Source organism: Petromyzon marinus, chromosome 10, assembly GCF_048934315.1.
Source record: "Petromyzon marinus isolate PM22_M1 ecotype Great Lakes invasive population chromosome 10, UKy_Petmar_22M1.pri1.0, whole genome shotgun sequence".
In the NCBI taxonomy this organism is placed as follows: Eukaryota; Metazoa; Chordata; class Hyperoartia; order Petromyzontiformes; family Petromyzontidae; genus Petromyzon; species Petromyzon marinus.
Window position 1 is genome coordinate 11,037,201 of NC_133676.1, and position 26,374 is coordinate 11,063,574.

General features: G+C 46.2%; 2 protein-coding genes and 1 long non-coding RNA gene across 3 annotated transcripts; 2 read left to right on the forward strand and 1 right to left on the reverse strand.

Moving 5' to 3' along the window:
- Window positions 1-1,297: 1,297 nt before the first annotated feature.
- Window positions 1,298-3,865, reverse strand: LOC142924231 (uncharacterized). Its single transcript, XR_012941421.1, has 2 exons — window positions 3,757-3,865; window positions 1,298-2,314 (listed from the first exon to the last, which is right to left on the reverse strand). It is a non-coding gene; the product is annotated as an uncharacterized LOC142924231 (long non-coding RNA).
- Window positions 2,967-10,323, forward strand: LOC116940919 (uncharacterized). Its single transcript, XM_032951299.2, has 5 exons — window positions 2,967-3,150; window positions 3,786-4,003; window positions 6,234-6,353; window positions 6,827-6,976; window positions 9,224-10,323. Exons 1-5 carry the CDS (start codon window positions 3,138-3,140, stop codon window positions 9,395-9,397), a joined length of 675 nt encoding a protein of 224 aa, XP_032807190.1. The 5' UTR covers window positions 2,967-3,137; the 3' UTR covers window positions 9,398-10,323.
- A 6,656-nt stretch (window positions 10,324-16,979) lies between these two features.
- LOC116940918 (uncharacterized) lies at window positions 16,980-25,280 on the forward strand. Its single transcript, XM_032951298.2, has 5 exons — window positions 16,980-17,113; window positions 18,794-18,960; window positions 20,342-20,449; window positions 21,966-22,118; window positions 22,863-25,280. Exons 1-5 carry the CDS (start codon window positions 17,050-17,052, stop codon window positions 23,040-23,042), a joined length of 672 nt encoding a protein of 223 aa, XP_032807189.1. The 5' UTR covers window positions 16,980-17,049; the 3' UTR covers window positions 23,043-25,280.
- The last annotated feature ends 1,094 nt before the right edge of the window (window positions 25,281-26,374 follow it).

The following is a 26,374-nucleotide window of genomic DNA, read 5'->3' on the forward strand; positions in this document are numbered from 1 at the left end:
TCCCATCAACATAGTGCTAATCTCCCAGTAACACTGCTGTTGTGTGCATATGCAGCGACGGAAGCTCATTTCATGCCAATCTCTCTCCCTAATGTCTCTCCCCATAATCTCCCCCATTAACACAACTTATGTGCTTGCTTGCGGGGATGGAATTCCTTTCCAGCTCAAACCCCGCTCGCTTGTCCTTCGCCACATATATAACCTCTTGTTGTAACAGCTCTCTTGCTGTGTTTCTTCCTGGTTCAGCAGTTCCACTGCTGGATTATTTTTTCTGCCTGAGGACGACCGCTTGTGTTGCGATCGAAACGTCGTGATTTATTTCATTTTATACCTACGTGACTTTACCGAAATAACCAAAGAGTATGGATCCCTGCAGTCACGAAAGCTTCAAATCAAGATTGTAATATAGCTTGGCAATTTTGTAGATTTTCTCCAAAAAATGTTTTGTTCACCATGGCCGTTTGATATCACTTCGTTGTTTTGTAGATATCACATCTTTACGATACTGATCTCTTTTCTAACGTGGCTGTTTTAGTACACTTCTGCAACGACTCGATGACAAGTTATACAAACAGCCACTTTTATTTGAAGAATTCCACATTCAGGAACCCTAGGCTTCATGCTTGTCTTCCAGCTTGTATATTCCTCCGAAGGTCCCCACTGCTCGTGCTCTCCGCTTATATATCCCTCGATCCCCTTTCTCAAATGTTCCCTCACTGTATTTCCCTTAGCCAATCCCTGTCCTATCCCTCCAACAGATCCAAACCGTCGCCTCTGGGTTCCACTTTGTTTCCCGCCTATTCTCATTAAAAACTTTTCCTTCAATCACGTCAAAAGCCACGCCTCCTGAGGCCTCTTTCAATCGGAGACCTTGGTTTCTCTTTGAATAGCCGTTAGGCGGCACATTGGCTTGGGGTCATTTTTGGTCATTACACTTATAATGTTTTTGTGCATCCGGACTGCATATGCAATGCAGCCATTGCAGCTGCATGAGCCACAGTCCTGAACCTCACCCATTTCCCCTCAGTATCAGGAGGTGACAATGCCAACCCCAGTTGCAATTGACGTTCAAATTCCTGCTTGCAACTATCTTCAGCTAGCTGAGACCAGGCTACTGTGAGTTTGAATGGGGTCCTAGATAGACACCCATCACCAGAGTGGAAGAATGGCAGGCGCATCTTAGAGATTACTAGCTGATGGGCAGTTGGCAGAACAGCTCTATGGTAGGTTCTAGCGTCAAATACACGGGCTAGCAGATGTTCTCACTTGTGTAGCGTCAGCGGAGCAGGAGACAATATTTTTCAGGAGCACCTTCTTTATTAACACCTTCAAGGTTCACAGGTTTACCCTCGCACTCTCCTTAGTCGCCTAGCTTAGCCTTAACACAACCCTGACCGTGTAACACCGACGGCACCGACCGAGACAGCCAACAACTATCCGGCCGCGCAATATCTAGCGAAGACGGCAGCGACGACAAGACAAGTCCACTTCCCAGAACCGGCAGCCACGAGCTCCCGCTATCAGCTGCTTTTATGCTATCCGGAGCGGCATGGCTGCGCCCTGGTCGTGCCTCCCTTCTTGAACAGACTAGTGGGTTCCAGGGTCTTCCATGACCCTTGCCCCAGTTCCTCCGCCCTGTCAACAACACTCGTGCGGATGCTCACCGGCGTGTGCACTGCTTGTCCACCGCAGTTGCCGTTGCTGGACAACAGTCGGCGCTATTATACTACACTTGGACCTGGCGTGCATCCATGATATTGCGTGATTCGCAGATGCCGGAACAGCGTGTTGGTAATTACAAAAGTCTAGCAGGCGCCTACCATTATTATTGAGTTGATCTGGTCCATGCCTTCCAATCATTCCGACCCAGGTGTCTGCATCGTGATCCACTTGGGAAGTGATGTCACCCAACAGGATGACTATCTCGAGGGGCCACTTTAGCTAGCACCTGGGATAGGAAGTTATAAAGGGCGTCTGACAAATCGGCTTTGTCTGCACCCGTCCACTGATGATTAATTTCGGTGAGGGCATAAGCAAACATCACCACCATTCATTGCCTCTTGTTTATGGGGAGGCAAGTCACCAGCAGCCTGGGACTTACAGCATCCCACACTATAAAAAGTGCCACTTTCTTTTATTTGGCAGTTTCCTGCCCCGAGTGGAGAGCTGTCCACCCCTCATGATGAGTGGAGCCAGAACCGGTCCACCGGTCCTCCTGTATTCCACAGAGGTCCAGGCGGTATCGATCCATCTCCCGACAGAGTAGTGGCAGCCCCTCCTTCGCAATGTGGCCAATTGCAGTAGTCTCCTGTTCCTGGAGGAATCACGAGAGGGGGGGTGGGTGGGAGAAGTCAGTCTGGCTCTGTCAAATGGAGTTTGGCCAGAAGGCGTCATGAATCCCTGTTGTCTGGGGCCTCCAGCACAAGCTTAAGTCCGTGTTTTCACCGTGGCGTTTGGTTTAAGAAGTGCCATTGTGGAGGGGTTACCCAGCCCTACTCACACTCTAACTTAATGACAAACATCCCCCACTCACACTCAGACTACCACCAGTATGGCCAAACAACCCACATGACCGACATGCCACGTAAGAGGCGTTTATCCAGCAGTAGATTGACAAAGGGCTGTTAATAATTACGTTGTAAATATCGTTATTTATTCGCGAATGCAATTCTCATTAAAGCAATATCCTTCAATTATTTTAATTACATTAAATGTATATTTTATACAATGTATTAAATTGTCATTGTTTTCGCCAAATAATTCAACAAGAGCGAGTGTTTGAAATGTCCAGTATTTTTGCATATTATGTTTGACGTAAAATAGAAACCGAAATTATTCACGTCTGTTGAATCCCTCTTTATCCTATGCCGTCACGGTATGCATTCCGGTGGGATGCGATGGTCGGATGACGTCATTCTATTAAACGAAAATGTTTTTTTTTTAAATGCATCCGGATGTAATGACGCAATCGACAAATTTGGGCTTTCCCACATTTCGGAATCAATAGGATGACCGTATAGATACCGGACATAAATACGGGGATGGCGCTCATTGTGAATAACCGTCGGGTCTTTCAACTCGAGACACAAACTCGCTCCTCGTGAGCACGCGACTTTGCATCCGAATTTGTAACAGCAATGATTCCGACAGGTACCCTGCACGGCGTACACTGGAATAAGAACGGTTTGCCTCGAGTCGACGATTTCACGCGCGGTTTTTCTATACGGGAGTGATGTGCCCGGAAAATCCGAGTTTGATTCCCGGCCACGGCTAACATCGGTGGCCGGTACCATTTGTGACACGGCTCTGTTTTTTATTGTTGTTTTATCCCCACCGAATACGCACTGACCAGCGTGAAGTATGGTAAACAACGAAAAACAAAGACACTTTTTCATCCAGTAATGGATTGAAAAGGGGGTTGTAAATTAAGACTAGCATTAAGGTGTGTAGCGTAGGCGGTAAGCGCGTTGATTACATCGACTGATTATGGCTGTTTAATGCGTAAAACAAAGTTAAAGTATTTTAAAACACGATTTGAGCGCGAAGGCGACACGGCGCCCGGATAGTTGTGCGTACATTGCGAGTAACCATTAGTCTCAATTCAAGCACCCTAAGCCATCATTTATTGCATTCCGCACACTGACGTTAATGAACAACAAAAGGATACACAAACGCGAATTATTAACCGCGCGTGCGTTCGCAATCCTCCCGAGCGACGCCAATCTCGTTCGCTCACGCCTCTTCCTTCTCTCCCACCTCTTTCTCCCTCCACCACCACCTCTCAGCACCAGCGTCCGCTGTGCACGCAGCGTCTTTGCGCATGCTGCGCGGGCTCCAGGCGCTGACGGTCACGATGACGGTGATGTCCACGATGAGGATGGGAACGCACGGACGCGCCGTTCCGCCGCCCCCCTTGGGCACAGGCGAGCCGCGGCTGCAGCCGCTGCTGCTCAACGTCGCCGAGAAGCTGCTCACCGACTCTCAGACCGCCTTAAATGATTACGTGAGTTGTGGCAACCCACCCGCAGCGATTCGATGCGAGTACGGTACTTGTACAAAAGCTTTTTTTGTTTTTTTTTTTGTCGCAGAACGCGTATAATGTTATACACATGTATGGCTGTGTGTTTTTACACTTGGAATTATCATCATAATCGTTGCTTCATGGTCCACCCTGAACCACCTTTAACAAACAACACACACTCCAGTATGCGACTGTGGTCATCCAGAACAGAGCGCACAACGACGGTCATCTGGCTTGACCACCTGATTGTGAAATTGCAGTTGTTGTTCTGCATTCCTGCCCATTATCATTCACTATCAGCATCACAAAGATCATCATCACGGTCATCACTCTACAGTACTATGAGTTACATGATTGTCAACACTCAAGGCTATCATCAGACATGATCTAGCTACTGTTAGCTGCAAGAGTCGCACATCTCTCATTGCACATACGATGTAACCATCTATAACTTTTTCGCACGCTGATTTTCATCGCTCCATTTCCGCTGTAGCTATTCCCTTGGGTAGCTTCTCTCCTTGAGCTGAAATCGTCCATCGACACCTAGATGGGACGTGTACTGCCAAGCCAACTTAAATCCGATGTACTTATTACAAGTACGCGCCTCTCTCTCTCGCCACGCTTCTCTGTGCACGCCTTCGTTAATATCCACGTTTCTGATCCATATGCCACAGCAGGTTATATACACTGATCCGATCTGCCTTATTTTAGGCACGTGAGAATGTAGCCTTTCATGATTCAGTTCACTCTTCCAAAAGCAATCCAACCTGTTCTTATACGGCTTACTATTTCATCATTGAGATCCTAAGCGGTTACCACAATTCTCATCCCAGGAAATGGCGTACTGTGTATGTTGTTTTACCATCATCTCTTCATTACCTGGACAGTATACGCCACCGTCTCTGCCCTCTCCCTCTTTCGTACAGTGCAGCATTCTTGAGATGTTATCATCACAGGCAGTAACTCTAAGTCCACTACGAACTGCAAGGGCATCTGTTTTATATCACAGTCAATGCAGCTCAAATGCAATAAATCGTCGGTGCACTTCAAAGGAAAGTTGTACAATAGGTGGAGTTTCATTATTTGTCGGGAGATTCCGCGATAACCATGCAGTTGTAGTGCAATCGTAATTTATAGTTGCAATTCCTATTTTAACTCTCGTATTACATTTCGAGAATTACTTGCCAGAGACTTTTGGAGAAAAACATTTCCGTTTAGATGTTCACAGTTTAAAGCCGACGCTTTGGGTGTAAAGAGGGGCATGAGCCAAGGCTGTCTGTAGGGGGCATCGTTTCCACAGCCGTTGCCGGCAGAGAGACATGATTATCAGCTTGGACGCATAGAGTAACTTACAGCAAGAATACTACGCATGTGTCAATCCACTGCTGGATGAGGGCCCTCTGCACACCATGTCGCTCGTCTCGTCGGTGTCGTTGACCATACTTCACCACCTTGGGCATTGCGGGTTCGTGGCGGTGAAGGGCAATAGACGTGGGAGCATTATAATCACGGGGGGAGAAAAAACATCTCGCGCAGTCTTTGACTTAAAGCTTTCGTGACTGCAGGAATTAATATTATTTGGGTCTTTCGGTAAAGTCACGTAGATACTACGACGTTTCGATCGCAACACAAGCGGTCTTCAGGCAGACGACTGCTTGTGTTGCGATCGAAACGTAGTTTTATTTTTATTTGAACCTATTTACGTGACTTTACCGAAAGACCCAAATAATATCTAGCGAAGCGTTCGTCATTGCAAGGCCCCTTTGGCCACTGGCGGCCCTGGTGGCCTTTAGTGCGGCCCCTGACGTGCGGTCCCCCGACAGTTACACAACAACAACAACACGTGACAACACCCCCCATCATCTTCATCATCATCGTGCTGCTGTCAAACCCAACAATGGTTTCAAATGTGTGGCAGCCCTCGCACACTGATGATGTCTTATCGACGAAAGTGCCCCCACCGAAAATTAGTGAGGAACACTGCTTTAGATTGTCTCGGTCCTCCACTCGCCCGAACTTTAGCCTATATAGCAACCTGCACTTTTTTTTCGTAACCATCCATTCAAGTAATGTACTCTACGGACACACCCTTGCTTATCAAATTCCAGACGTTACAAATTGCAGCTTCCCATAATTTGAACAAAACCACCGTGTTGCCCTGTCACGTGGTTGATGTTAACATCTGGTGCCCTTGCTGTGTGTGTGTGTGCAGATGCAGGAGGTGATGCCTCCTTGCAGGGCTCAGAGCGGCTGCGAGGAATTATTGGGCAAGGAGTTTCCCGCGATGCTGCCAACGAACGTGAATAACTGCAGTCAGGCTGCCCTCAATACCGTACGTGTTACACAAACTGCCGTCGCCACCGCTACCACCACCGCTGTTCTAATTTGTGGGCGTATGGCGGCATCAGTACGAATCCTTGAGCGTCAAGAGTATAATCTCACCGCTAAGCACGGTGGCAAAAGTAGCAGCCAAGGAATAGAACACATCCGAGAAGACGTCCACCGGTGGGATGGAGTGATACAATTGGCTCGTGTGGAGGTGGATTATTATATCGTAGGATAGTGGGAAATGGTGGCTGATTGGGCAGGCCTTCATCCAGCTGTGGATTGACTCTCGATGATGATGATGAAGAGGAGATGTGCAAATAATTACGGTCATCATAATTTTCCATGTTCAATCCACTGCTGGATAGCAGAGGGCACCCTACTTACATTAAAATGCCCATGAGTTAATTTGTGCAGTATGCTTTAACGGTTGTTTGTGAAATTTGTATACTAATCATGCATTTCGATTTTAATTTACAGAGCCATGACCTCTGCATGAAGAATATCTGGAGAAACTTGAAGATATTTGAGATGTACTTACAGCTCATCACTGAAAACTCAGGAAGACAATTGAGACTGAAGCACGTCAACACCGACATGAAGCACCTCATGAACCTCATCCATTCACAGGTGAGAACACCACTGTTACCCCGCACGTGATACTTGCGCATAATGAAGACGGAGATGGATAGGTCACCAGATGCAAGCACCAGGGGTCAGCGAATAAAGAGAAGGCCTAAACCACATGTTGTTGTTGGTGGTGATGGTGAACTTTAAGAGCGGTCTTTGAGACTGTAAGAGCAAGCTTTGAATGTCGGGTTATTGAATTTGCAGCATCTATGAGATCTGGGAGTAGGAAGGAAGTAATGACTGGGTGTAGTGCCACCAGTGGTATTCGCTGTGATGTACTATTAACTTTTATCTTGGGGGTTATTACTTATAATTTGAAGAAGCTAGTGCGCCGATACACCATTTAGAAGTTGCTGCCCTTTGTCAACCCGTTGCTGATGAAGGCTAATTTTCAAAATAAAGGTTTTTGGGTTAAAGCGTGTAAATACAAATTGTACGGTTAACCCACCACCACGCGACACAGCCCCTCTGATCCTTGCACCTGATCGGCTCACAGTGATGACATCATCTTGCTCTATTTAAGAGCGGAATCAGGAAGGCTTCTTCACAATTCAGGCAAATCGCCTGATGAAGTTGGTTACAATCACCAACAAAACGTTGTACTCCATTGTAAATGTTGCTGGTTTACTCGCCATCACACAGATGTGCTAAAATAATAGCTAATTGCCAGGTTTGTTCACATGGCAAACCTTACTAATTGGCTGTGTCTGGTGGTGGTGGGTTAACGACACATTTATATTTATGCGAAATAACCCCCCCAAAAAACATTTATTGTTACTACTATTGCTCGCGAAAGCCTACATGTTAAATGGAGTGCTATTTTACCATGGTTTACCAATGTTGGTCAGTGCGGGTTGGTGAATTGTGCAGTGGGGGGTGGTGGAGTTGGGGGGTCCAGGCCTGGTTTGATGATCGATGACTCACCACTGCCATGGCTCAGAAGCAAATTCAATATCAGGTCACAGATTTCATAGCAAAGCTGACCACCACTTCCCATATACAATTTATATAAAATGTATGTTCCGTAAATATGTAGTGAAGCACAATCCTTATAAAAATATTGCCTCATGCATCAAGGAATTGAGCGGCTACATGATAAAAGGATGTGGTACCACAACAGGCAACTGCAGGGATGAGATTCCCGACGTTGAATGTGAATACCAACAGCAGCACCGATTGAGTGGGCAGAGCCCCCACAGCTCATACAGCTCGTGGCTGTGACGTGGGGAGTGTGATCAGCGTGCAGCCACGGGGCTGTCAGTCAAGGGCAGTTGAGTGAGTTGAAGAGCAGACTAAAAGGGGTGGAATGGCAATTGGAGTTTAAATAAGCCTGGAGAGGAAGAGGGAACGATTGAGTTTCTTAGAGCTTTCCATGAAGTTATAGAATAATAGAAGTGAAAGAAGACACAACACCGATTGTTCCAATTGTTGAGCAGCATATGCTTTTATTAAATTGTTTTACCCGTTTCGATTCAGACATTCGATCGTCGGACTCTCCTTCTACTGTTTAAATATAGTAACACGTAGACGAGGTTACACACACACAATGCAATCATGCAATTAGTTGTCTGTAGTAGGCTTGTCAGCTGGTTAGAGTTATGTCATCTGTTCCGTGTTGAGTGCAACCCTAGTGTACGCAAGGGTTTTTCGGGGTATTCCAGTGCATTCACCCACACATACAACAACCCTGAAACAGGAATTAGTCAAACTGAACAAAGCAAGACTCTTCCGAAATTGAGTGACTGAACTTGAGTGAGGCTTTTCGGTGTTAACGAAGACTATTATTAGCACACGTCTTGTACGCTGAGAATTACAATGTCAGACAGAAAGAGGAACACATGGCTAAGAGGGAAAAACATTTTCAAATCAGACACATATTGACTCTTAAGCGGTGGGCTTGGACAGGAGACATCTCAAAAAGGGACGATGGATGACGGTAGACTCACTACAGATGACATCCGAATGTGAGAATATGATTAATGGTTACGTCAGCTGCGGAGATGGAGCTGTTAGGGCCATTCATGTAAAGCAGGGAGATGGATTGTGGCATCGCAGTACGTCACAGTACCGATGAGTGCGATTGGCTGCGCATGGTGAAAAAGAAGTTCAACATACATACATACGAAGGACAGTACTAGCGTAGGAACTAGGCAGGCCTTTATCTAGCAGTGGAAAGACCATGACTGACGATGATGATGATGATGATATTAATGAAGGATGGCTCTGTGCTTTTGTCATTTAATTTAGTTTGGCTTGGAGGAACAACAGGACATCCATGATCTCAAAGTCACTGCAGAAAACTTGGAAGAGCTGATGGGAACGTGGTCAAAAAAGGTGTTTACGGCCCGAGTTCTACACCTCTTTATCCACCAGATCGAGGTGGTCGTCCGAACATTTTTGATGATGAACACTGCGATTTAAGATGTCAATGTACAGGGTGACCCATGTATCGATACCCCACTGGTTTCTAATGTATATACAGTATAAGGTCGCACTAATGACGCACAGAGTGCTTGCCACAAATGAACCACAACACCTTGCGAATCTCATCAAGGAACCTAAACTATCACGTGAAATCTGGTCATCCTCGCAGGGGCTTATGGATAGCCATTAAACAAAGGTGGCCACTGTGTCGCGCGCGTTCACACGTGCTGGGGTGCTTTCACTTGCGATATTAGGAAGCCACTGGAGCTATGCACGTTTACATGTTGATTGAAAATTCTTATTTTTAGAACTGCTTTTCGTGTTTAGTTTGTTGTCCTTCCGCCGCACCCCGGATTAGCATGGTTGGTTACGTACAGTGTGAAAGAAGTTCAACATACATACATGCAGTCACATGTATGTTAAACGAGACCAGATAATGACCCTGGTCTCATGCAGCACACGATTCATTGTGAAGAGACATTTGTTATTTTGGAGTGATTGAGGTGAAAGATTTTCATTCGCCACTGGATAATTATTATTATGTTGTTGTCTTGTGGAATTACTGATATCAAGGAAGGTGTGTGTATGTGTGACAATGCTGCAAGGTATCAATGACCCAATACTGCTGCACAAGTTTTGATGGTCACACTTTATAGCCCTTTGCACATGTTTTTGAGAAAGTAATATACGATGCAACCCAGAAAATCACACTCCGACACTTAGGTTTACAAAATAGGCGGATGTAAGGTGGTTTGCACTTGCCGGGCGTTTCGTAAAATGGGTGAATTCCAAAGTTTACGTGAACATATATTTATTTATACATATTTAAAAGCATCACTGACAACGTTATTTATTGAATATGCTGTTTATTGAATGAGAATTCGTTTACATTTTTATAATAATAATAAAAAAGACAACTCTCACTTTGTGTTATTGTATTTTTACTCCTGCAAACCGGTGCGACATATTGCACTTCATCGTGAACATCATCGATCATCAGCTCTCGTCTCGGCCACTGCTGTATGAAGATCTCGACATGCCATCACCATCCCACACCGTCCTGCGATGCTATATTCTAAAGCCTACACGTGTGTGCTGATTTAATCACTCCCATTACACAGACAGTTGTCCCCTTTGGCTGCAATTCCATCCGCAGCCTCGTCTATGGGACACGTCACTCCTAGTGTCCCATGAGCATCGTGGTATGAGCTGAAAACATTTCCATTCTGAGCGCTCCTTTGTCAAGAGATTGGCCGAGAACAGCGGTGAGCAACCTGCGGCTCGGAAGCCGGGTGCGGCTCTTTGGCTGCCTCCTTGCGGGCAGCTGTTTAAAGAAAGAAAAAATTCGATTCTTTACACTCCAAAAATGTAGTAACTCAGCGTTCCCCGCTTTTACGACCCAATGTGTTGCTGGAAACCTTGTCGTAAATCGGACCCTATTTTCCCCATAAGATGCAATGTGAGCGTGTTGGTGACAACAAAATGTACAGTCAAACTGCATTGTTAAAAATACAACTAAGGGGAAAATTACCTAAATAGAAGCAGTTGATTCCATCGCATGTTTGTGTTTATTTAAGTCAGAATGTGTTTGTCATCTGCTGTATGCCCTGCTCGCTTTGTGTACAAGAAGTTACCTCTCCGTGTGATGCGGCTCTCGAAATAATTTTGGTCAGAGACGAAACAAAAAATATGGCCCTTCCTCTTTGAAAGGTTGCCAGTCCCTGACCTCGAAGATGATTTCACAGATCTACTTCTGAAGTCACTTCAATTGGCTTCTTTATCCACACTTCAAGGCAAATCTAAAGCATGTCTTGAAAAAAATGCAAATATTGCACTTCTCGGGGCAGGAATATGCAAAGCAATTTTAATTTAACGGGACTCTCACGTAGCAATGCGACCGTTGGTGTTGGAGAACTGCCCGTGGAAGTAGATATCACTGAACCACCCCTGAAATTATTTCAATGAGGCCTCTATTCTACACAAGAGGGGGCAGGATTTTCCCAACCGTTCTGCCATCCAGAGTGTTAATTTAACACTCGAGAGTCAGTCAACGCGCAATTAACGCACAGCCTGGTTGATTACGTTCTTCCAAAGATTGCTGAATTAGAAGTTGTGTGAAATTTTGAGAAAGAGACGAGATACAGACACGGAGACGCAAAGACAGACACACTTTACTAAAAGAACCAACGAGTTTAATCTTAATTGTAAACTACAGAAATTGAATTGAATAAAGGTGCCCCAAACTTCGCCCATGGTAAACTTTCCATTTCCACACGTTTCACCTGTTTTCCCGAAGCGGCGGCAAACACTTGTTGTGCTTCATTGAATGGCAGTGGGAAAGGTGCCGTCGCGCTCGAAACGAGATGACTCACAAGTCTAGACGCTGACATCATTGCAGGCCGAGTGGCTCCGTGGTGGGGAGTCTCAACATCACTGCAGGCCACGCGCTGACTCGCGACGCAGCGGATGGGGCACCTTGCACGGTCGTTCCATCGCGTGCTCCCCCTCCCCCAAAGTTGTAGGGCAATATGTAAAACGAGGCGTTTAAGTTCAGCCAGAGATATCTAGCGCTGGCGTGGATTGGCCGTGGCTGATGACGATGACATTGTCACAGTGTGTCGTTAAAGACTGAGGTGGCGAGGTATTTTTGTGCGTAAAGATCTTGATGTTTTATATGCCTTTGCGAACATTCTCAGGGAAGGCTTGACGACCAAGCGCTCAAAGCTTCATCACAAATATTGTTCTCGGCAGACGTGCAGTGCTGCAATCAGCTTTTATGCAGGAGCTAAATGAACGCAAGAGATGGTGACGGCTTGCAGGGAGGCGCGCATCCAGCAGTGGATAGGTCGTGACCGATGACAGCTGGGATGACTGGCCGCCAGCTACTGCTGCTTAACATATATGTGCAGCTTTAATTCCGATATTTCCAACTTGTAACGTATCCACTGGATGTAAAATGGGATAAAGGTGCGGCCCTGCAGTTGCTTGCTCGCCACACCGCTGGCAGAAGGGCCTCCACTCGGGGAAGGTCTAGAAAGACCCTCTTGAGGGTCATTTGGTCTACTCTTCAACGCTGGAAGAAGTGGATGTACCCACCACCCTTTACCCACAGCGGAGGAGATAAGTCGAGGGTCTTACATCTAAACCTAGAGGATAGGGAGCAAAATCTACACATAGATCGCTGGAGCCAATGCAGCTTATGAGTTTGCACTATCCACGAACCCCCCACCTCGCTTCCGCTGTGCCAGAGACAACCGGTGAGAATGAATCTTCGTAAAGGCTGAAAGACGACTTTGATATATTAACAGAATTTTTAATAAGTGAAAGATCGGCGCGGTTGGCTTCGTACGGTGCGAAACAAATTTCAGCATGCATAAAAAAACTAAGTTTCCCCGTATAGCCTGTAGGGTCAAGTGCTGTTAGCGAGCACCTATGAAGGTCGGAACGGTACACGAGGGGGTGGGTGGCCAGCACCACGCTCGACCGCCTTTGTCTCCCTAGTGGCGATGTTTACACACCGCACCAGGTGCTCATTTGGGACCGAGTCGACTTAGAGAGAGGCCCAGGACCAGTTCAGATAATCGTCACTGGTGTTGGCCGTGAGCGGGAATCGAACATTCCATCGCCGGGTTTATAGCGCAGCGCGCTAACCGTTACACTACCGCTCCCCAAGTATGCGTACACATACACACGTCGCCTGTCGATCGAAAAATGGTGAACCCATCCATAATGCTGGATGGACCGGCTGCCTCGGGGATTTAAGAAACTTGCTATTTGTTTCAACCGCCGCGATCGAACCGGCGACTTCTGCATTGCAACTTGAAAATCCAATGCGCTCACCATTACACCTCATCAGCTAGCAACGCCAACGCGAATTATTCTGCAATACAAAAAAAACCACAACGCATTGCTGCGTGTCCCGGGGCTGCCCGCGAGTGATACTCCATGCTCTGGTGAAATCACTGCGGTGACCCCTAGTACTTTTTCACAATTGTCGAGTGCTTATATGCGTTTGATAACGGCTGTTTTATTGTACTGGGTCGCGTCTCGTGTTAAATATATATATGTTTTAACAATTGTAAGATTATGATCGGGAATGGGGGAAATGTTGGGACTAAAAGTCAAATTTGTATTGCGTTATATTTTTAGCTTGCGATGACCCAGTGTTGTTGTTGGGGCTCTAAGTTTGTCCTTTTTTAGGGGGGGGAGGGGAGTTACTGATTGAAGATGGAAATTATAAATTAACAAAACTAAAGTGAAGTTAAATATATACGCAACGCATTTCAATAAGACACCGAGTGAATGTACGCACTTAGATTCGTCAATTAAAAGTGATAATTGGAACCTATTTTCAACATACATACATACAGAGTACCGCGAATTTCTTAATATAAATAATTAAGAGGAACCTTACGTGTTGAAATAATTAGTGGATAATTTTGTTGGGCAATTTAACTCTAGAGGGAAATTTAGTGAATGTCTTTTTTTCCTGTTGCTTAACATCCACAATGTTCCACACGCAATGTCTTAAAACCGAAGTGCCACATTCCATGGCAAGACTCTATGGCACAACTCATCTACTCTACGCATAGATTCATATACCACAAGTATCAGACGAATATATATGACTAATACTGTAACTGAAACTTTTTACTCGCAAAAAGCCTCACTGAGTTATCTCAATAATTTGTTTTATAAGGGTGCGGCTACTATCTATTCATCTATGGTTATCGCACCTGTACGCTCCAGCGTCTACGATCGACGTACGTGTCAAAACCCACTGTGGTGAAGTATGGTCTGACACTAATTCCCTAATGTTGTGCACGGCGTGGCGAAGTCGCATTTAGCGGCGGACTGACAAAAGCGCTGAACGCGCATCGCTTGTGTCAAGCGTTACTCTCACGGACATCACATACACACTCATTGGTGACGTTTCCTGGGAAACATGTGTCCTAGTCCCGTCATGGGAATGTAGAATTTTTACCCATTTGACTTTGATAAATCGTATAAACTATGCTCAGAGCTCAGAAGCTAAGCATGTCTTTAACGGGCGAGTACCATGTGTAACAGGTGATATCGTTTTCGGGGTTATGTATTATGGAGCAAAGGGCAGTGCAGCATAATCCACTATGGTAGTTGTGCTGTACTTCTACGCTCCCGCTTCGATTATTTCCACTTTCACGAACCAGTATTGACCAGCCCGATGAAGTATGGTGAAACAACTCCCACGACACCTCAACAGCGCAGGGATGCACTTGGCCAGTCGTGGATGGACAATCTATTGACGCAATCAGCATGCGCGAGATCCTATTAAGGAGTGGAAAGCACACGATGTGGTCAGAACCGCGCTATCCCAGCCGCATTTGTCTCTCCAGTAGCCTAATGATGATGCTCGCGACATATTGCACCATATGTAAGGCTAAGTGAACGAAGTGAACCGAGTTGCGAATGGCCACTTATGATGTGCTTTGTAGCCGGGAATCAAACCCGGTTTTCTGAGCTCGTAGGATAGCAAGCTTAACCACTACGCACCCAAGTTCGATTTAAAAAAAGTCCTGTTAGCGATCGCCCATCACATCACACAAGGCTGGTGTGCATCGAACAACGCCCGACCACCTTTGTCCCCCCCCCCCCCCCCCCTTGGTAATACCCACGCCACCCAGATGACTCGTTTGAGGCTTAGTCGCCCCAAGCGGAGGTCCGCAACAGATTCAGATAAGAAAGACTTGGCCGCGTGCCAGATACAGACTGGTGGAGCGGCAATTTGGGTGAATTCAAACATCACCCCAAACGAAGACTCCCATCGAGGAGTCATCAACCAGCGCTGCCATCAGGAGGCTCACTACACCGCGCCCACTTCCTCCCCTCTTCCGCCCGCATCAAGTGCGATCACCTCTTTCACAATGGAAAATGAAATCACCCAAATGCCACCGCGGCGCGTGACAACAAGCGGTGGAACACATCGTGGTTCCTATGGGTCTCTCTGTGAATCTGTGGATCTCTGTGTGAGTCTATGCGTCTCTGCGAGAGTCTATGAGTCTCTGTGCGTGTCTATGGATCTCTGCGAGGGTCTGTGGGTCTCTGTGTGTCTATGGGTCTCTGTGTGTCTATGGGTCTCTGTGTGAGTCTATGGGTCTCTCTGTGAATCTGTGGGTCTCTGTGTGAGTCTATGGGTCTCTGTGTGAGTCTATGCGTCTCTGTGTGTCTATGGGTCTCTGAGTGAGTCTATGGGTCTCTGTGTGAGTCTACGGGTCTCTGCGAGAGTCTATGGGTCTATGTGTGAGTCTATGGGTCTCTGCGAGGGTCTATGAGTCTCTGTGTGTCTAAGGGTCTCTGTGTGAGTCTATGGGTCTCTGTGTGAGTCTATGCGTCTCTGTGTGTCTATGGGTCTATGTGTGAGTCTATGGGTCTCTGCGAGGGTATATGAGTCTCTGTGCGTGTCTATGGGTCTCTGCCAGGGTCTGTGGGTCTCCGTGTGTCTGTGTCTCTGTGGGAGTCTATGGGTCTCTGTGTGAGTCTATGGGTCTCTGCGAGCGTCTATGGGTCTCTGTGTGAGTCTATGCGTCTCTGTGTGTCTATGGGTCTCTGCGAGTGTCTATGAGTCTCTGCGAGGGCTGATGTCCACTGCGAGCGTTCTCCGAGCGCACTTGTGGGATTCACTCGTCGTTCTTTTAAGCCAACAGCTGAATTCACAGCTTGGACATCGATAGTTTCTATACAATTCATATCCATACGAAAAAAAACCCCACTAGCATTTGATATTAGTCCTGGCCGGGAATTGAATTGAGTTCAACACTGCGCTACCGCTCTCCCAAACAACAATCATACTACAAAGACAAAGATTCCCTATACAACCTTCACAGATTGAGCAAGTACAATTAGAGAGAACATATGAAAGTACACGTGGGGCCAGCACCACGCCCGGCTGCCTTTGTCTCCCGAGTGACGATGTTTACACATCGCACCAGGTACTGATTTGAGACCGAGTCGACCGGTCCAAATAGTCATCACTGCGCGACGTTGGCCTAAGCTGGAATCGAGCCCGGAGCACGGGTTAGGATTTCACACACTAAAACACAGACACGACAACAACAGACGCCAAGTGGCGGTGACGTCACAAAGGCGCTTGTGCCAGGCTAGGTGCACTTTGAGGCCACGAAGACTCGCTGACAGGAGGTTCCCGGGTCAGACCCATCTACCGTGGGTTGACTGACTGAGACCAAATGCAGACTAGGACACACAGACAGACACAGGTCTGCGAGTAGACGACTGTATTTTCTCAACATCCGCAGCAGTCATTCTGGTCGTCACATTACGCAACCTACATGTTTACTTGCTCACGCATGCATGCCTGCCGACCTTTTTTCACATCGTACGTAGACAACCGTGCTAATCGAAGGTTGCGGGAGGCGGTGTAAGTAGGTAACATGTTGCATGCTCCAGACCGCACCCTATTTTACTTTCCCCCAAATGTGTGCAGCGCGTGGAAGGCGGTGGGGGGGAGGAGGGGGGGATTTTCCCAAGGGTCATCACAGACAAAAATTCCGGATCTTAGAGGCGACTATAAGAAGTCAGACTCTTGCGATGGACGACCAAGAACCGACTTGAAGCAACTGGCGAGAGCGCAACTGGAGGAGCGCCAGAGACCTATGCAGACACGCCGCCGTCATTCCGTTTTCCAGATGGTTCCAAGACTCTCGCCACCGCGGAATGGTGGGTTGCACCGGAGACCTCCAGGGCTAAGACCGTTTTGTTTGCATTCCTCGTGTCTCCAAGAGACACTGCGTACTCGTTCGGGTCTCAACACACATTGCATTTAACGCATCAATTATTTTAAGTATTCGTTGCGTTTCGGCACAATCGCATGTCACGCATGTCCTTATTTGGCATGCGGTGTTTGTTATAGTTGCGGACTATACTGCACTGCGTTCTTCTTTAAAAAGGCCAGTCGATCGAAACGTCGCAATGTACAGATGATATAATTTTGAGCAGCGAGCGGTGGTGGTGGGGGGGGGGGCAATTTTCCATGATGGTTTTTACTTGTCTGTGTTAGTCTTGGTATATTTAAATTTGTAGGCGATCCCAACGAATGCTGACGCGTAGCCACATTTAACACGTCGGCTTTCGCGACCGATGTCATCCATAATGCAGGTTTTTTTGGGTTAGATCGCGTAAATATATGTGTCGTTAACCCCGCCATTGCCCGACACAGCTAATTAGTAAGGTTTGTCACGTGATTAAGGAACGAAACAGGTGGACTTCTCCACTAATCTGGCTGTCGCCTGATGAAGCTAGTTGTTATTACTGGCGAAACGTCGTACTCAGATTGTAAATGTTGTGGCTTGGCTCTCCAACACATCGGCGTGCTGTACTATAGTCACGAATTGGCCACGTTGTGTTTATGTGACAAACATTACTAATTGGCTGTGTCGAGTGGTGGTGGGTTAAACGACACATTTATACATTTACGCGATCTAACCCCCCCAAAAACCCCTCTATTATGGTTATGGCCACGTGCCGATGCCTCATTATGGATGTGGCCACGTGCCGATGCCTCATTCCATCAAAATGAGGAACTCCAGCAGTGACCACACATTGGGTCAGATGGGTTTTCTATTCCTCCCCCTGAGTCAATAAACACTGCACGAAATCTCGGACTAAAGCTACCCTGCTAGCACTGTTTAATTTGGCAAACGAATTAAGAGACTAAATAACATGCATGCGTTTGCATTGCACGAAGACACTTACATCTGTTGAAAAACTGCGAGACCGGAGGTTATTTTTGGGGTCGAATTTTTAAACGCTCGCAAGTGTTGACTGGGGGCGTGGGGGGGAGCTGTGGTTTTTTTTTCGAAGTTGCGATGAGCACGAGGCAGGGGGCATCTGCAATCAATCACGAGCCATCGCAGCCATTCACCTCACAGGCTGCGCCCGCGTGCGTGGACGGAAATGCACGTAAATCTCTACACAGATGCTTGCGCGTGTGCGTAGCTAAGGAGACGTGAATTAGGTACCGGATATCTCACAGAGTTTTAGAAGCGACATTGAGGGGACTGCATTGGCGAAGCCAATCCCCAGCCACGTCAGACGATATTTACGTACCTTCTAACCTCTGCTCTGAAGGGCCGTCACTCAAGACACTCGACTTCTCAATATATATACACACACATATCGTATACAGCCCTTAGTCTATACGCTGTTGGCTGCAGACCTCCCGAAGTGGTGTTGGCCATAGGTTTGTTTGACCATACTTCACCACGCCGGTCGGATGGAAGATTTCTCATTACACATTTTTATGCAACCGACACCCCGGAGGCGTAACGCCAATGTCCGACCACCGCGACTTTTCTCTTTCTCTTCTTCATTCGTTCCCTTCAATTCATTCGCCCGCAGGTGCCGCGTGCTCGTTCAGTCGCTGGATGCTGCTCGCCCACGTCCTGTGGGCCTGCGTCGAGGGGGCTCCGCTGATCGCCTCCCCGCACGGTCGACGAGCCGTCTCGGACTGCCTGCGCGCCGCAGAGAAGCTGAGCACGGACGCTGAAACCCACCTCCAGAAATACGTGAGTGCTGGAGATAAACCGCGGCACTCCGGCGCATTGTCGCGTTTAAGTAGGCGCGCTGTTGCCCAAGGTGGGGGGGGGGGGCATTGACGCCCGACGTTTCGCTGCACGTGCCGTGGGAGCTTCTCGAGCTGCAGTTAATTTCCTGAAAGGAAGACAAATGAAAAGCTCCCAGCCGTATCGGGCGAAACACCCGGGCATCGTGTCCAACAAGTTGCTGCACAACCGGAAAACACGTGGCATAGTGACACACGTGTGAAAACCCCAGGGCAGTAAGCACCCGTGCAGCGGTCTCTTTCGATTACTCGCGCCATCATTCCAACAACAACAAAAACAAAAGGCAGTGGTCCAACCTCAAAGTGTTTGCTGTGGAATTTCCACAGTTGGCCGTCTATTCCTGTTTGCAGCCTTGCATTCGTGTGCGGAAATTCCCCCACTTGGGAGAGGCATTGCCTTGACAGCTATTGTTCACGTTCCACAAACTGGAAGTAACTTCTAATATAAACCTGCACTGACAACCCTGCAGAGGGATGAAGGGCTGAGTTTACCCACTTTGAGCATTATGTATGCGCTACACATTGAAACGTGCCATTGCCGTCTCGTAGCTATACGTATGAATAAGGCAATGAATAGGAATGAAAGGGGGAAAATGCAACAGAACAAACGGGAATTGTTTTCTGTTATGTCTGCCCACCGCTTCCGTTTTTCGTTATCTCACGGCGTTGTCGCTTATCTCTCCTGTTCGACGACAACATGTCCACACAAATACGAAAACTCTACACTAAGATGCTGATTTATTCGTCTGATTAAAACACATACTATAGATAAACTAAATGGATAAACGAAGTGAATGACATACTCTCACTGGTTTTTAGTGCTACTGGTTTGTTGATGTATTTGTGTTAGAAGAGATGTCAAATAATTGCAGTACATTCATTCCACTATTAAGCAATTACTTGGGTAATTTCCCCACTGAAACATCCTCGATGGTTTGTTATTGTTAGAACTGAACCTCAACAATTATGTGTAGGAGTCTTAAAGTCACCTCAACACAGCACATCTGCGACAAATCCCCGCTTTGTGAATGAATGGCTTCTTGTCCATTGGACCAGTGAGTGGGGATTTCCCCAAACCAAATTGACGAGAGTGCGTTTTTTTTAAAGTAATTAATAAGTTCTGCCATCTCCTTTCCCCCCACCTCTCTCTTACCCCCCCCCACCACATCTCATCACTCCGCCTCCTCTACGCTGTCATCTGACTCACTTCACCACCACCATCACCACCACCACACTCAACCGCCTTCCTCCCGCATCTCCCCCCCCCGCCTCCTCCACTCTCCTCTCACCACCGCCCCCCGAACACGCTGCCCGCCCCGACACAGATAACGGAGGTGCTGCAATGCAGAGAAACCGACTGCGAGGAGAAGTTCTTTATGGAGTTGCCGGAGGAACTGCCGACACAGATCGACCACTGCGCGATCAGGAGACAGGTGAATGCCCGTCTGGCCCGCTGATCGCCGTGTGGTCGCGAGGTGGCCTGCAGAAGGCGTTACAGCAAATCGGTTGCTGAATTGTCTGTACGCTATTTGTGTGCTGTTATGCCATTGTATTGCATGGGGTTTCCACCGGATGCCCCGGCTTCCTCTATAAGGCAAATTATAATTCAGTGATTGTCTTAAGTCCCAATATAGGACCATATGCATTTTGTTTAATTTGAGGCTCAGTTATAATTTCCTGGATAAGGGACGATGATAAATGCATTGCATTGTCCCGCTGGTTATTTAAACCCGTTGTTGTCATTTTACCATTCATAAAAAATGTCTATATATTTACATTTCTCAATGGGTTATATTACGTGGTTAAACCAGTCTCTTGCCGTACTTCAGGAGTAAGGTAACTGTAGTTTGTTTTTTTAATGATTCAACTCAGCGGCTACACATAGAGGAAGTTTGTTTTCTTCCTTCGCTTCGTTCAGAGACTCTGTTATTGCATTCACGGCGTGGTGGACGCTACGTTGTAAATATCTTGTTACTCACCCCCCTCCCCTGCCCGTTGATTCACGTTATTGCCGTGCGAGTTATTCAGCTGTGCTGCTGATAGCGTCTGGATGAGACTGCAATAATCAATCGGATATTTAAAGCGCAGATGCGAAGTTAGTTTGCGTGTGTGTACACTCGAGCCATTGAATGCTCAATAAAGCATATTCATCTGCACCAAAGGGGTTGGCACAAATCAGAGCAAATAAATATACGTTCAGTATTGACTTGTATATACGTGGATTAACTGTGACCCATGCTGTCACACATGAGTATGACAGCATGGGTCACATACTGATCTTTCTGGTTAGTAAGTAGCCAGAAAGAACATCCTATTATTTCTGGTTACTTTCAGGCGTAATTGGCATTTCATAGTTGCAGTGACTGTGTTGAAAGGGTTGCGGCATTCGACGCTGCAGTGACATCATCTGGGCACACCTAGCGTGTCAGAAAGTTACTTTAAACGTTCTCAGACATTCCTAAAGTCTTCTTCTTCTCATAAACAAAGAATGAAATTCACGGCAGACAGCGCAAAAAAGCCCATAGCCACGGGAATGCATCTACAATATATAAGAGCTCTGTGGCTCTCCGATGCGTGTTCGACTGGACTGCGTGATGTCCGGCACAACGTCCGACGTTTCCTTACACGTGTTGGGAGCTTCATCAGCGCGTGGAACGAAACGTCGGACATCCGCTAAAACCGACGCAGTAGTAGTAAGAGCTACGTGTTTTTTTTCTGGCTGGACCTTCCTTTGCTGTTGCATGTCGTTGAACTTATTTCGCACCCTACGTAGCCAACCGTGCTCATCGACGTTGCGGGGGAATAACGAAAGCGTTCCAGACGGCCGCAGAAGTGCATTATTTAAACATCGTGAGGTTTCAGCCGCTGCTGTCTGCCTGCACGCGTGCACGCCTGCCCCCACATCGCAACGTCGCAAACTCTGAACGTGGAACGTCTCCCGTCTCACAGGGGTGGAGTTTTGACCGGTGCTTCGGGAGCATCGCGCACAACCTCCGCATCTACGAGACCTACTTGGTGTCTCTACGCGACAGATCCGCGACCGACACTGACATTCTGGTGACGGGCATTCGAGAAATGCTGAACCTCATCTCTGCTGCGGAGGTACAATGCAACACGATGCGGAACTACATAGCGGTCAAATCTACATAGCCACGGAGTCCGTTTTTCTCCAATATCATTTATTAGGCTGACTTGTTCTACCTTTGGCAAGGACATTCTAAGCACATGATGGCTATGGTGTGTGCACTCCATATACTTATTATACGCAATGTATTATTCAGATAATTTGTAGACTTTACATGGCGACGGCTTTGGAAGACCTACATCCAGCAGTGAATTGATGAGAGCTGAAGATGATAATTTACAATGTTGCAGTATACCTAATTATTGCTTTAGCGTTCAGACTGTGCTGTGACACAGCATTGCAGCCATGAGATCGGCTCCTGTGCGAGAGATGGATGGATTATTGCATCATTGGAATAGCAATGGCATCAGATGGCCTTCATCCATGAGTGGATGCAACATGGCCTATGATGTTTATTGAATATTATGAGATGAAATACCTCATTATGATAGCTATTCAGGAGCCATTGGTGGATCTATCATGATGATGATTATGATGTCGAGCATTGCTGACAATTTATACCATCAGTGGTGAGCGATATCTGAACCGTTACCCCCCCCCCCCCATTCACTAATTTGCACTGACTAGCATGGGGAGGTATAGCCAAACAAATACGTGAGTGATCTGGCGTGGGGGAGATCCCCAAACAACTGGTGATGCATGTAAGGTAAATTCATTGTTGTCAGTTTGAGTAACGGGTTATGCAATTGTGTCGTCTGCAGGTGGATGTTTCCGATAATCTGGTCGTTGAGCCCATTTCTCCCGACGTGGCGAGCAAGATTTACTCCAGCGATTGGCAAACGCGACAGGCCAGCTTCCAGATCCTGCACATGTTTCAGCACATGGCATCCGTGGTGGCCCGTAGCCTGCATGTGCTGAACAAAAAGGCGAACCCACAGTGAGATCCTCGTCCTTCCATCTATACCTCTGTCTACAGCTTCGTTGTCCTTCCTTTGGTAGTCGTGTGACCTTGAGCAGTGAAACTTTAATTTCTTTGAAAGTGACGAGACGAGCACAATTATTTGGCAGTTGTTACCAGAAATTGACACCGGCGGTGCTCACAATCACGAGCAATTATGACAACCCTGGTTACAGCCGTGTAGCGTGGAGTGACACAATGTTGCCTCGCCAATGAAAACAATACATTCTTGATAGGTGTGTTGATGAACAATTACTGGTCTACATAGCATACAACGTTGGCATACTGGCGAATGACACTGCCTTAAAAGAACAACTATTGAACAGGTATTTACATTTTGAGCAATGGCCCTGCTTTGGAGGACTAAGATGGTCACATGACCTTCAGCCTCTGATCTGACTGCAGGCTTTATTTATTTATTTAACTGTGGGCTAGCTCCCCGATATTATTAAAAAAATCAACGAAATATTGCACGTAATAAAAAGTTTACTGTGAGAATGTAATTTATTCCAAAGTATTGGTATTTTCTATATATTTATTATATTGTCATTAGGCTAGTCTAGCAAGTATTCTATTACGATAATATGAATTCCACTGTAAGTTAGTGTGGTGTGAGGGTGGATTATTTATTGGTGGAAGATGTGGATTAACACTGACACCGTGGGTGTATGGTCTGTCCTGATGTTGTTCTGTGCTAACACACAACGGATCTGCCTTGGCAAACTAGCCGGATAACTGGCTAAATGGGACTTTCCATGTAAACAGTAAACATTTGCTGTACAGGGACTCCTCTACTTACGAATACTCGACTTACGAACTTTCAGAGATACAAAGAAACCTGTCCGTATGTCCAGTTGCCCATTCGGACCGAGAGTTGTAAGTTCAACCGCCGCGCGTTAGATGGCGGTTGTGGCATCTGCATATGGAGAACAAATGGCATCTACATCTACAGGAGATTATGCGACTTTTAAAGCCATTCCCAGTTTTTAGTGTACATGTTCAAAATCGACAGAAGTAAAGTTGCACCTACGAACACATCGATTTACGAACAGACCTCCGGAATCGAATTCGTTCGTAAGTAGAGGAGTCCCTGCATTGTCAAAATATTGTAGGTTAGGCCACGCCCCCTCTCCGATGTTGGGAGGGGCGTGGCTTCCTGACAAATTTGTTTCATTAACCGCTGTGTATTTATATAACATATTTATATTTTTTTTACAATTGAGAACCAAGGCTCCAGTGAAGGCTAAGAACCACTGGTACAGAGTATTATAGAATGTTGTCATAGGATATTTTATACGTGACATTGCGTGTTATGGTACGATGTTTTTTGTTCTAAAAATACATCATTGCATCAAGATGGGTGTATGCTTGACTACAATGTGAGATTATGATTATCCATTTGAATAATTTATATATAAACAAAGACGTTTGCTTTAAGCTGGAAAAACCCGATTAGCTATGAACGCCTTGACTACGGGTGTCCAGCCTCTCAAGCTGGAGTGGGCAATGATGGAACATTTACAGAGGAAGTTACATTAAGGTAGATGCTTAAACAATCATATATGATTTAAAGTTTTCGTGACTGCAGGGATTCATATTATTGGTTCTTTCGGTAAAGTTACATAGAAGGGAAACAATAAAATAATAAAAATATATAATAAAATTCTCACGGCGTTTCGACTGCAACACAAGCAATCATCATCAGCTGTGAAACCACAGCATTTTATTGTATTAAATTTGTATTATTTTATTGTTTCCTTTCTACGTGACTTTACCGAAAGAACCAAGAATAACAAAAATAACAGTTATGTTTAAAAAAAAAAAGTATGTATCCAAAGACAGGATAAATTACACTTATAGACTGACAGTTGCCAATTCATAGATGCGAATCACATTCGATAGTATGGCTGTGGTGAACACGAAGCGTGAGTTTAAGAGCATTCCTTGGTGGTTAATTGGCCAATTTGAAAAGAAGACAATGGTGGTACTGTACTTGAGGTTGTAAATGTGATGTGGATTTTTTGTTATTGTCGTATTTTAATATGTATTTGCTTATTTATTTATGTAACTATTGGCCTGTTTATTTTTCCTCGGCAACGTGTCTTATTTTCACTACTGCGATAGTGTTAAATTATTAACAAGGTGTTGACGTTTGCTGTAAAACGTGGGCAGTTTGCAATGTCATGCTGTATGCAATCAATAAATATTTTATTGAAGCAAATCTTTTTTGGAACAAAATGTACTCTTTCGAACTGCACGGAAACTAGTGGTATCTCCAGCATATGCATCTCTCTCCGTCTCAACCCCCTTGCACAAAAAAACGCAACAATCCCCCCCGTGTAGTATTTTCAGAATGTTGGGACAAGTGCTGAAAGCGAGCACCTATTAATGCCGGGATTATCGGTAACATTTCTCGCCAGTGTTGACGTTTACACAACGCCACAGGTCCTCACCTAAGGCTGAGTTGATCTAGGCGAGACCCAGGACTGATTTAAAATACACGTGAGTGATTTAAAGCTCTCGTGACTGCAATGATTCATCTTCTTTGGTTCTTTCGGTAAAGTCACGTAGAATGAGAATAAAATAATAAATTGATAAAATAAAATAACACAATAATATTCTCACGACGTTTCGGCCACAACACAAGCGGTCTTCATCAGGTGAAGGGACGAGACTGTCTGGTAGGACAGCGCTGGAGTGAAAGAGCCACGTTCAGATCACGGCCTTTAAGCTGTGTGAGAGGAACAAAGCGCCCTCATGGTGCTAAGTTGAGGGCGCTTTGTTCCTCTCACACAGCTTAAAGGCCGTGATCTGAACGTGGCTCTTTCACTCCAGCGCTGTCCTACCAGACAGTCTCGTCCCTTCACCTGATGAAGACCGCTTGTGTTGTGGCCGAAACGTCGTGAGAATATTATTGTGTTATTTTATTTTATCAATTTATTATTTTTATTCTCATGGTGCTAAGTTGAGGGCGCTTTGTTCCTCTCACACAGCTTAAAGGCCGTGATCTGAACGTGGCTCTTTCACTCCAGCGCTGTCCTACCAGACAGTCTCGTCCCTTCACCTGATGAAGGCCGCTTGTGTTGTCGCCGAAACGTCGTGAGAATATTATTGTGTTATTTTATTTGATCAATTTATTATTTTATTCTCATTCTACGTGACTTACCGAAAGAACCAAAGAAGAACACGTGAGTGATGTTAGCCGTGAGCTGGAATCAATCTGGGGAAACCGTTGTTCGTAGCGCAGTACGCTAACCGCCACACTATATCTCCCCACCACAGATTGTACACAACAGAGAGTCCTTTTAAGGGAAG

Coding starts and splice junctions, on each gene's coding strand:
- LOC116940919 (XM_032951299.2), top strand. Junction 4,004..6,233: donor AGACCGCCTTAAATGATTAC/GTGAGTTGTGGC, acceptor GTGTGTGTGCAG/ATGCAGGAGGTGATGCCTCC. Junction 6,354..6,826: donor GTCAGGCTGCCCTCAATACC/GTACGTGTTACA, acceptor TTTAATTTACAG/AGCCATGACCTCTGCATGAA.
- LOC116940918 (XM_032951298.2), top strand. CDS start 17,050: ATGCAGACACGCCGCCGTCATTCCGTTTTCCAGATGGTTCCAAGACTC. Junction 17,114..18,793: donor ACTCTCGCCACCGCGGAATG/GTGGGTTGCACC, acceptor ATTCGCCCGCAG/GTGCCGCGTGCTCGTTCAGT. Junction 18,961..20,341: donor AAACCCACCTCCAGAAATAC/GTGAGTGCTGGA, acceptor GCCCCGACACAG/ATAACGGAGGTGCTGCAATG.